The sequence below is a fragment of the Stegostoma tigrinum genome, chromosome 1, assembly GCF_030684315.1.
Source record: "Stegostoma tigrinum isolate sSteTig4 chromosome 1, sSteTig4.hap1, whole genome shotgun sequence".
NCBI lineage: Eukaryota > Metazoa > Chordata > Chondrichthyes > Orectolobiformes > Stegostomatidae > Stegostoma > Stegostoma tigrinum.
In genome coordinates, this window is record NC_081354.1 from 40,388 (window position 1) to 52,592 (window position 12,205).

Below are 12,205 nucleotides of genomic sequence, written 5' to 3' on the forward strand. Positions count from 1 at the left end.
TCAAAATATCTGCAGTATTCTTAGAATAATAATTAATGTGCAATTATCTTGCTGGGCCAGTTCCCATATGAAAACATCAGTTTGTTTGTTTGTTCTGTTTTTTGAACAAGGTGTTGGTCAAAGTTTGATTCTTAACTTCAGCTCCCAGTTCCAAACCAAAAATGAGGAAAGTAAAGAAATATCGATAGTCGCAATACCCCTCAGGATCTTCTATCTGTTGATCAACGGTGAATATTTACATTTCACCAGTTTTGAATAGTAACGAAACAGAACTTAACAACATGTTTAAACAAGCACAACAATTGCTTCACGTTAACTTTATTTTAGATTTTGGTAACAATTCTGCTAGACATTTCATTGTGTGACCACAAATCGAGCTAAGATAAAAATATACACTGATATCAATTACTTGCTTGGTTTTCAAACTAAAACTAATTGTCGTAACCAGAAGAGACTACATTTGGTATAAATTAAACAGTTAAATGAACTTCACATCAAATCCTTTATTATTAAGGTTTCCAACGTGTAGTACAATGATTAAGATTTAACAGTCTCTATACGCATATAGAATAGGTATTCCGCAATCTGAGCATCACCAGCCCCCTTTCCCACCTTTTTTCTTTTTTTGTTGCTGTTTTTTCTTGGAAGCAGCAGAAGGCTTCTGTTGCCGAGGTGGCACAATGTTGCTTGAAGATGCAACTGCTGCTGCAGTCCCAGGTCGTGGGGATGTGGGTGGGCTGTTCACAGTCTTGCTAGCATCGCTGGAGTAGACAGCAGAAAAGTCAGTAACGTAAGCTTTAAAGTACATTAACTGAATACATTCAATCATCTTGCCCGTACATTATAACATACTAAATTTACTAAACTTTTTTTAAGAGTTGTAATAATCTTGGGAAATCCCAATTTGCAACAATGCCAATACAAGGAAAACATTTACACTGTTTCAGAGATAAGTGCCAATTGGTTGGTATGAGATCAGTGATTGATAGAGGCATTAACATGCTGCAGTTAATAATTACTGACTATTAACTGCCAACAGTTAATAATATTTTAAACTAGGCAGGTTGACATGAGTGGTCAAGGAATTGCCCTGGTGGATGAACCAGTGAATGGTTGTCACCTGTTTCATTGAGTTGAAACAAGTGAAATGTACGCACAAGTTCTTTCATTTGCTGGACTTGGGTCAGGGCAACAAAGTGCTGGGTAATATGCACAACTTGGGTCATCTATGTATGTACAGGCTACCCAAGGTACACAAAACTGATGACCCTTTACACAAGACTTTATCTATAACTGGTTCTGCACAGCACTGTGACAATACAATGGCTTTAAGAGTTTTTTCTGAACAGCAGTTTTAAGACAGAAGTACTAAGCTGTCCATCCAGATCCAATAACGTAAACAGTTAGCAAGGCCTTGGATTTTTTTTCTTAAAAGTCGAAACAACAGAAGCAGCCTGAATGGGTGTGGTCAAGCTCATACAGAACCAGGATTCTTACCTTTCAGTAGTTGTTGCTAATGAGGTCTCAGCAGGGTTTGGAAGCTGCAGTATATCTCTCCCCGCTACACAGTTTCATGCAATTCCAGAAGCAGGAAAACACCAAGAAAAACAATCTATTTTTCTGAACTGGCTTTTTGCCAAGGGAGTGTTTATGGGATATTACTATATTGGAACAGTTATTGTTTACAGGAAGTTGTATGCACAGCCCAGACCATCAAGGAAGCCAACCTCCCATCCGAGGACTCCAAATGATATTTTTCATTGCTACAGAAAGGCTGCCATCATCATCCAAGACCTCTTCCACTGTTGATGCTCTGTTCGAAGCTTGAACACACACACCAACAGGTTTAAGAATGCTTCTTTCCTGACGTTATCAGACTACTGAATGAACCTCTCCAACTTCAAATAATGTTGATCTTGCCTTGTGGACCTCATGTGCAGCCACAACCTTTTATGCCTTGCTCTGTCAAAGCTCCCTATGATCGGTATATCCTTATTTACTATGATCTGGCTGGACTGCTCACAAAACATTTCACTACTTCGGTACATGTAACTACAATGAATCAAGCTAAGTTTTCCAAATACAGGCTTCTTTCTTCTGTCATATTTTAAGTATAGTGTACAAATAAAGTGCATTTTGCTTCAAATCTGGTAGTTTGACCAACTGAATTACATGCCAAATGCAACACCTTACACTACCTTCAAAATAAGAAAACTTGAACGACTAGACTATCTTCTGAATAAATTTTTAGGGGGGTAGTCTGGTCCATAACAACACGAACTGGTCAAATGTTGAGTAAATTGCTATAACAAATTTTATGCAAGTTTTCCACCTTTCTTAAAGATCATACAAATAGTGACCGTGTATTCATTTGACATTGCTAACCTATTTACTAACGTACTGAACATTGTAGAAAACAACACCATGTATGTCTGGAACAAAAACAGAAGTTGCTGGAAAAGCTCAGCAGGTCTGGCAGCGTCTGTGAAGGGAATAATCAGGAGTTAACGTTTCGGGTCCGGTGACCCTTCTGTTTTTATTTACCAACCCCCTCTAGGTCCTGCTGTCTCAAACATTTTTGTATAGATTCCAAACTAAACACATCTTCAATGGAATGGCACCTAATTTCCTATCCCTCGCATAGTTCCAATACGTAAATGTTTAAATCTGCAGCTGCATAGGAGAATTTTCTTTTATGTTTTAATGAGTTCCAACATGCACCATAACTTACATTTGGAATGGAACAGTCTAACAAGTTCTCTTTCCTCAAGGTCTTGTTGAGAAATCAGCCAGGGGATTCTCTACTACTGGCTACTGCAAACCTACCCTCAGTGGTCAGGATTGGGTTTATGGTTCCTAAACTTCCACATGAGCAACAGATGAAGCTAACTGTTTCACACTGTTACAGTGCAGTAGACATATGCATCATGTTCACAACTAATAGCATGCTGCTGTCAAGACAAAAAGACATTCTGACTATGAGAAACAGGAACAAAATTAAGATGTTTGACCCCTTAAGCCTACTCTGTCATTCAACTGGATCATGGCTGACATTCCTCACACCCACTTTCCTTGTTACCTTTGATTCCCCTACTGATCAATAATCTATCTCAGCCTTAAATATACAAAAGGACTCTGCCCCCACGGTTCTCTGTGGCAAGGAGTTCCAAAGAATCTAAAACCTTCAGAGAAGTAAATCCTCAGTATCTCAGTCTTATTTTGGAACCCCTTCATTCTGAGACCATTCCCTCTGGTCCTAGACTCTCCCATGAGAGGAAATATCTTCTCAGCAATTACCCTGTCAAGCCCCTTAAGAATCCTATATCTTTCAATGAGATTACCTTTCATTCATTCAAACTCCCATGAGAAAGTCCAAATCTGTTTAGCTTTTGCTCATAAGACAATCCCTCGAGACCAGGGATCGTCCTTGTGGACTTTCTCTGAACCATCTTCAATGAATAACCTCCTTCTTTCAATAAGGAGACCAAAGCTGCTCTCAGTATTCCAGATGTGGTCTCTCAAGCACCTTGTGCAGTTGCTGTAAGACTTGCTTATTCATATAATCCTTTGGTTAGACCGCACTTGGAATACTGCGTCTAGTTCTGGTCGCCCTATTATAGGAAAGATGTGGATGCTTTGGAGAGGGTTCAGAGGAGGTTTACCAGGATGCTGCCTGGACTGGAGGGCTTATTTTACGAAGAGAGGTTGACTGAGCTCAGACTCTTTTCACTGGAGAAAAGGAGGAGGAGAGGGGCCCTAATTGAGGTCTACAAGATAATGAGAGGCATAGATAGAGTTGATAGCCAGGGACTATTTCCCAGGGCAGAAAAGGCTAACACGAGGGGTCACAGTTTTAAGCTGGTTGGAGGAAAGTATAGAGGGGATGTCAGAGGCGGGTTCTTTACACAGAGAGTTGTGACAGCATGGAATGCGTTGCCAGCAGTTGTGAAAGCAAGGTCATTGGGGTCATTTAAGAGACTGCTGGACATGCATATGGTCACAGAAATTTGAGGGTGCATACATGAGGATCAATGGTCGGCACAACATCGTGGGCTGAAGGGCCTGTTCTGTGCTGTACTGTTCTATGTTCTATAATCCAACCCTCTTGATCTAAGGACGTGCCTTCCATCAGCCATCCTAATTATCTGCTGCACCCAAGTGCTCATTTTCTGCTTTTCATAATATGGACCCCCCAAGTCCCTTTGTATTGCAACTTTCTGCAGCTTTTCTCCATTTAAGTAATGTTCCCTCTTCAAAAATGAACAACTTCACATTTTCACAAAGTATACTCCATTCGCCAACTTTTTGCTCATTTAACCAATCAATATCCCTCTGTAAACTGTTTGTATCCCTCTGCATTAGGTATTGTTTCCTGGTGCTCCATGGTATATTGCTAATCAAGGAACATGCTTTCTTGGATCTGGTAATGGGCAATGAAGCAAGTTTAATAAATGACCTCAGAATAAAAGATGCCCTAGGAAGAAATGATCATAGCATGAAAGCATTTAATATTCAGTTTGAGTATGAAAAGCTTGGGTCAGAAACAACATACTTTAAAGGGAACTACAAGAAATTATAGAATTTTTCAAGGAAGTCTCAACCAGTGTGGATAGAGGGGAACCAGTAGATTTGTTGGGCTTAGACAAAAGGCATTCAACAAAGTAGCTCACAGCAAGTTAGTCATAAGAGGCCACAGTAGTGGAGGTAGCATATTGGCATGGTTAGAGAATTCATTAATGGGGAAGAAGCAGCAAGTGTGGGTAAATGGTTCTATTATAAGTTGATAATCTGTAACCAGTAGGTTCCACAGGAATCAGTGCTGGGTCTGCAACTGTTTACAATATATAGTGCAGGATTATAGGGAAAAAGGCAGGACTATGGCACAAAGTCATAAAGTTAAATTTTAGAGCCAATACGAACACTGATCACCTATTTTTTCTCTACAACTGTAGTCCTGCCAAAATAAACAAAATTAAATATTTAATTAATTTCTTATTTCCCTTCTGCAATTGTGTCTTAATTATTAGGTAAGAACTTAAGGCCTGTTTAAACTTTTACTTTATTTTTCTAAATTACAACATTTTACATTTCCTAAAGCAGTGACTCATGAACTGATCAACTTACAGCTTTCCTATGATGTGACTATTTTTCAAACTCAGCTTCTTCAGTGTTTTTTCAGCTCTGGGTCCACTCTCTCGTTTTAATGTTCGGGTCTAATTTCTCAATCTCTCTCTGTTTTCAGGCTTTTGTCCTTCTCTTTCTCACATTTTAAAGTTCTGGACCCACGCCCCCTCATGCAATTTTGAGGATGAGAATCCTCTCTAGCTTGCAATCTGTTTTAAGTCTCTGGGTCTGTTCTACATGTGTTGTTTTAAAGCTCAGGGGCAACACATGCTTGTGTTATATAAGAGCTCTGGGTGTCCTCTCCCTCCTGTGCTATTTTAAGGCTCTGGGTTCACTCTCCCACTCTCTGATTAAAGGTGCTGGGCTCTCCCAAATTGTGATCACGTTAGGTGGTTATTTTACTAATGGAATCAGCTCTCTCCAATTTTGCACAGTTCCTCAGATGTTACTCAGAAACACTTTTAAGGTCAACTGAGCAGTTGTGCCTTTCTGATGTCCTAGTCGAGTGCTTCGCCTGTTTTTCTTGATCAATGATTCTGGACTGGTTCAATAAAATTAGATAGCTAGCTAGGTAATTTCAGAGGGCAAGTAAGAGTCAATCATATTGTTTGACTATGGACTCTGACCTAGAAGTCATTCGTGGCCCAAATCCTCCAAATCCAGACCTTAATCCCAGATAATCTTGACCCACTTGCACTCATAGGGTGAATGTTAGGTGGAATAAGGGGCATCGGGGTATACTGCTCTGGGGCAGCATGGTGGGTCAGTGGTTAGCACTGCTATCTCACAGCACAGGGACTCGGGTTTGATTCCAGCCTTGCGTGACTGTCTGTGCGGAGTTTGCATGTTCTTCCTCCAGGTAGTCCAGCTCTCTCCCGCAGTCCAAAGATGTACAGGTTAAGTGGATTGGCCATGCTAAATTGCCCATAGTTGTCCAGGGATGTGTAATTTAGGTGGATTAGCCATGGGAAATTCAGGGTTACAGAGATCGAGTTGGGGGGTCACTTTGGGTGGGATGCCATTTGTAGGATTGGTGTGGAACTTTTGGGCCAAAAGGCCTGTTTCCACACTGCAGGGATTCATTCTTAATACTATGCTCCCTCAACTCCCCTTTAAAAGCCTAACTGTAACCCTAACCAAGCAGAGAATGGGGCTTGTACTCTTAAGTGCAACAAAAATCCTGCTCTCGAGAGCAGCTGGTCAATCTGTTTTGTTTGCAGTTCTAGTAGTCTCAACAGTGCCACTGTTCAGTAGGGGTTTTGTCGGGATGATAAGCAAGCCCACAGACGAGTGACAAGTCTGGGATCTTTTGGCAGGGACGAATCTGCAAGTCTAAGGAGTGCAGCAAGAGTGGTGATAAGGGCAGCTTTTGGAAGATAGATGGAGATGCACAGAAGAACAGAGTCCCCAAATTGCAAAAGGCATCATTGAATAGTGCACCCACTTCCTTTCTATTAACTCCGCATCCTTGCCCACCTGCAGCATGTTATTCGAATCAAGTGGATTGTTAACAAGCTCAATTATTTGGGAATCGTCATTGAAAACGGCAGGTGATAACTCCAGCACCCACTCACTCACTGGAAGCTGGTTGGCTCTTGCGCTTAAGTAGATTTGGAAATGTAAAATGTGGATCATGTCCCTTAATTACTGATCTGACTTGCTTAGACTTTCCAAATGGGGAGGTCTGGAAAGAGATTTGGTCTGACTTGGATTTATTACTTGGAAATTTGTGGAAACATGGATCTGAAGTTTCTGGGGCTGTGACAAGGCAAAAAACATGTATATCCCATAAGTTGTTCAAGCACTGGCTGTATTGTCTAAAACAGCTAAAAACAGATCATAGAGAAAGGTCAAAAATGCATGCTCCGAGAATCCTGGAATCTTAAAGCATAGGAAGATGTTCTATGCATCTGATGCAATCAGATTTCTTCCCTGTTCTTTGCCAAACACTCCGCAAATTTTTGATTATAGTATAGTTATTTTGTGCGTTAAAGTCATATCATGAGTAAGACTCACAGTTCTGCTGCTGCAGACAATGTTGCTCCTTGAGTTCCTTTCCCTATTGGTTCCTTCTTCTTCCCCTTCTTTCTCCCACGATAGTACGAACGTTCCCGCATGGGAAGCCATCGTTCTGGATCCGGAGGCACTTTAGGATCATAATTTTTGGGAAGCTTACCTACACAAAAGAAGATAAAGAATGATGTATGATGCGCTTTAATTTAATTCAATGAAGTGGTATCAATGTGAATATTTTCATCAGGTAATTTCACGTTGAACCAGGAGACTTCTCCAGATAGTTGCATGTCTACCAAAATTATTTAATTTTAAAACTCAAAAGCAGAAATAACCTTGGTGGCTAATGATAATAAGCAAAACCTGCTAATATTGAAGCAGTTCCTTCTACTGGTGAAGTTTGGCAAGACTATTACAACGCCAACAAATTTTCACACGATAAGTTCAACCATATCGTATTTGTTCAGGGGTCGGGTGAGATAGTAATTAAGCAGAAGAATGCAGTACTTGAACTTTTTTGGAATCAGTACAGATGCAAGGGGAGAAAAAGAAAGTTTCAATTAGCAGCATAATTGAGATTAGCTTTGTTGTTGTCTTCACATCTCTGCTGTTTTGAGAAGTGGCTGAGCTGAAACCAACTGTCACAAATGGAAGAGGAGACGTGGAAAACAAATAGAGTTGGTTGAGGGCTGGAGGACAAGTGGACAGGGAAGAATGGGCAGGTGATTGGAGGAAAGGGAAAGCTGCCTTGCTAACTGTATAGAAGGATAGACAAGGCAGATGAGCTCAGAGCATGGACAGGCTCCGAGGACTGTGATATTATAACCATAACAGAACCATGGCTGAGAGAAGGGCAGGACTGGCGGCTCAATGTTCCAGGATACAGAAGCTACAGGTGTGGCAGAAGTACAAGTAAGTGAGGAGGGGAGTTGTTCTTTTGATAGGGGAGAACATAACAGTGCTTAGAGAGGATATTCTGAAGGGGTCATCATGTGAGACCATTTGGTTAGAACTTAGAAACAAGAAGTGGATGGTCACTCTGGAGGGACTGTACTACAGACCCACAAATAGCCAGCAGGTGGCAGTGGAGCAAATGTGTGGATAGACTGCAGTTACCATTACGAACAATACAGTAGTATTGCTTGGAGATTTTAATTTCTCTTGTATTGACTGAGCCACCCACAGCATAAAAGGCCCAGACGAAGTGATATTTCTCAGATGTGCCCAAGAAAGTTTCCTAAATCAATACGTAGTGGGGCCTATCCGGGAAGGTGCAACACTGGACCTCCTTTTCGGAAATTAGGCCAGGCAGGTGACAAGTGTCAGTCAGAGAGCACTTTGGCTCCAGTGAGCATAACTCTCTAAGTTTTACCATAGTTACGGAGAATAATAGGACAGGTCCACAGGTTAAGGGGCTGAACAGGAGCAGGGCCAACCTTGGGACCATGAGGCAGGATTTCACAGAGGTCGAACACACAAGTCTGTTTGGAGAAAAAGGAACAACTGCCAAACTGGAGGTTTTCAGAAAGTGTGATATCAAGATTCCAGGCATTTTGAGGCTCTGGTCAGGAAAAAGAACAAGGCACACACTGCGTTTAAGCTATCGGGCTCAAGTGGATCCTTAGATGACTCTAAAGAGTATAGGAGTACACTTAAGAGGGAAATCAGAAGAACAAAAAGTAGGTAAGAGATGGACCAGGGAGATAAGGTGAAAGATAATGCCAACAGGTCCTACAGCTATATCATAGAACGTAGAACAATACAGCACAAAACAGGCCCTTCGGCCCACGATGTTGTGCCAACTGGTGAACTAATCTAAGCCCATCCCCCTACACTATCCCATCATCCTCGATATGCTTATCCAAGGACTGTTTAAATGCCCCTAATGTGGCTCAGTTAACTACATTGGCAGGCAGGGCATTCCACACCCTTACCACTTTCTGAGTAAAGAACCTGCCTCTGACATCTGTCTTAAATCTATCACCCCTCAATTTGCAGCTATGCCCCCTCATACAAGCCGACGTCATCATCCTAAGAAAAAGACTCTCACTGTCCATCCTATCTAATCCTCTGATCATCTTGTATGTCTCCATTAAATCACCTCTTAGCTTTCTTCTCTCCAATGAGAACAGACCCAAGTCCCTCAGCCTTTTCTCATAAGACCTTCGCTCCAGATCAGGCAACATCCTGGTAAATCTCCTCTGCACCTTTTCAAATGCTTCCACATCTTTCTTGTAATGGGGCGACCAGAACTGCACACAATATTCCAAGTGAGGCCGCACAAGCGATTTGTACAATTGCAGAATGACATCACGGCTCCGGAACTCAAACCTTCTACCAATAAAACCTAACACACTGTAAGCCTTCTTAACAGCACAATCAGCCTGGGTGGCAACTTTCAGGGATCTATGCACATGGACACCAAGATCCCTCTGCACATCCACACTGCCAAGAATCTTTCCATTGACCCAGTATTCTGCCTTCCTATTATTCTTCCCAAAATTGAATCACCTCACATTTATCCGTATTAAACTCCATTTGCCACCTTTCGGCCCAATTCTGCAGTTTATCTAAGTCTCCCTGCAACCTGCAACATTCTTCCACACTGTCCACCACTCCACCGATTTGTGTCATCTGCAAACTTACTAACCCATCCACCTATGACTGTGTCCATGTCATTTATAAAAATGACAAACAGCTGTGGTCCCAAAACAGATCTTTGAGGCACACCGCTAGTAACCTGACTCCAGGCTGAATATTTTCCATCAACCACCACTCGTTGCCTTCTTACAGAAAGCCAGTTTCTAATCCAAACTGCTAAATCTCCCTCAATCCCTTGCCTCCGCATTTACTCTATTAGCCTACCATGTGGAACCTTATCAAAGGCTTTACTGAAGCCCATGTACACCACGTCAACTGCCCTACCCTCATCCACATGCTTGGTCACCTTCTCAAAAAACTCAATGAGGTTTGAGAGACACAACCTGCCCTTGATGAATCCGTGTCGACTATCTCCAGTCAAATTGTTGCTTGCTAGACGATTATAAATCCTATTTCTTATAATCCTTTCCAAAACGTTTCCTACAACAGACATAAGGCTCACTGGTCTATAATTACTTGGGTCATCTCTACTGCCCTTCTTGGACAAGGGCACAACATTTGCAATCCTCCAGTCCTGTGGTACTAAACCTGTTGACAATGATGACTCAAAGATCACGGCTAAAGATTCCGCCATCTCCTTCCTAGCTTCCCACAGAATCCTCGGAAAAATCCCGTCCAGCCCAGGGGATTTATCTACCTTCACACCTGCTAGAAATGATAACACCTCCTCCGTACTAACCTCAATCCTTTCAATTCTAATAGCCTGTAACTCAGTCTTCTCCTCTACAATATTCTCCTTTTCCTGAGTGAAAACAGATGAGAAATATTCTCTGATCTCCACAGGGTCCACACACAACTTCCCACTTCTGTCTTTGACTGGCCCTCTCCTTAGCCTAGTCATCCTTTTATTCCTCAAATACCTGTAGAAATCTGTAGGGTTCTCCTTTATTCTACCTGTTAACGACTGCACGTCCCCTCTTTGCTCTTCTTAACTCTCTCTTTGAATCCTTCTGAGCTAATCTGTAGACTTTCCATTGCCTCATCTGAAACATCTCATCTCAACGTCACATAAGCGTCCCTCTTCTGCCTAACAAGAGATACAATTTCTTTAGTAAACCGCGGTTCCCTTACTTTATCACTTCCTCCTTGCCTGACAGGGACATATCTATCAAGGACATGCAATATCTGTTCCTTAAACCAGCTCCATGTTTCAAGTGTCCCCACCCCCTGCATTTTACTACCCCATTCTATGCCTCCTAAGTCTTGCCTAATCGCATTATAATTGCCCTTCCCCCATCTATAACTCTTGCCCTGTGCCATGTTCCAATCCCTTTCCATCGCTAAACTAAACGTAACTGAATTATGGTCACTCTCTCCAAAGTGCTCACCTACCACTAAATCAAACACCTGGCCTGGTTCATTACCAAGTACCAGATCCAATGTGGCCTCCCCTCTTGTCAGCCCTTCGACATACTGTGTCGGGAAACACTCCTGCACACATTGGACAAAAACTGATCTATCCGACGTACTAGAGTAATAGCATTTCCAGTCAATGTTGGGGAAGTTAAAGTCTCCCATAATGACCACCCTGTTCCTTTCAATCCTGCCCAGAATTGTTTTGCCAATCCGCTCCTCCACATCCCTGGAACTTTGCGGAGGCCTACAAAAAAACTCGCAGCAGTGTGGCCTCTCCTCTCCTGTTTCTGACCTCAGCCCATACCACCTAAGTAGACGAGTTCTCATCAAAAGTTCTTTCAGCCACCGTTATACCGTCCTTGACTAACAAAGCCACACCTCCCCCTCTTTTACTACCTTCCCTGATCTTTATGAAAGATCTAAACCCTGGAACCTGCAACATCCATTCCTGACCTTGCTCTATCCATGTCTCCGAAATGGCCACAACATCGAAGTCCCAGGTACCTATCCATGCTAAAAGCTCACCTACCTTATTCCAAATATTCCTGGCGTTGAAGTAGACACACTTCAAACTAGCTTGCTGTCTGCCAGCACACCCTGTGACAGTGAAATCCTGTCCATGTCCTCCCTACTCTCATCCTCCTGTGTACTGGAACTACACCACAGGTTCCCATCCCCCTGCTGAGCTAGTTTAAATCCACTCGAATAGCACTAGCAAATTTCTCACCCAGGATCTTAGTACCGCTCTGGTTCAAGTGAAGACCATCCTGTTTGTACAGGTCCCACCTTCCCCAGAATGAGCCCCAATTATCCATATACCTGAAACCCTCCCTCTTGTAGCTTCCGTGCAGCCACATGTTCAGCTGATATCTCTCCTTGTTCTTCGCCTCGCTATCACGTGGCACAGGTAACAAACCAGAGATAACAACTCTGTTTGTTCTAGCTCTCAGCTTCCACCCTAGCTTCCTGAAATCCTGCCTTACATTCCTATCCCTCTTTCTACCTATGTCGTTGGTAACTATGTGGACCACAACTTGCGGCTGGTCACCCT

At 42.4% G+C, this 12,205-nt stretch overlaps 1 protein-coding gene across 1 annotated transcript in view; it reads right to left on the reverse strand.

Moving 5' to 3' along the window:
• Nucleotides 1-302: 302 nt before the first annotated feature.
• The window catches only part of srp72 (signal recognition particle 72), a 112,389-nt gene continuing 100,486 nt past the window's right edge, over nt 303-12,205 (reverse strand). The window contains exons 18-19 of the mRNA XM_059645511.1: nt 7,141-7,300; nt 303-761 (exon numbers count right to left, since the gene is read on the reverse strand). Coding sequence (XP_059501494.1) covers nt 593-761; nt 7,141-7,300 — 329 coding nt within the window. The 3' untranslated portion in view covers nt 303-592. The remainder of the gene's footprint in view (nt 762-7,140; nt 7,301-12,205) is intronic.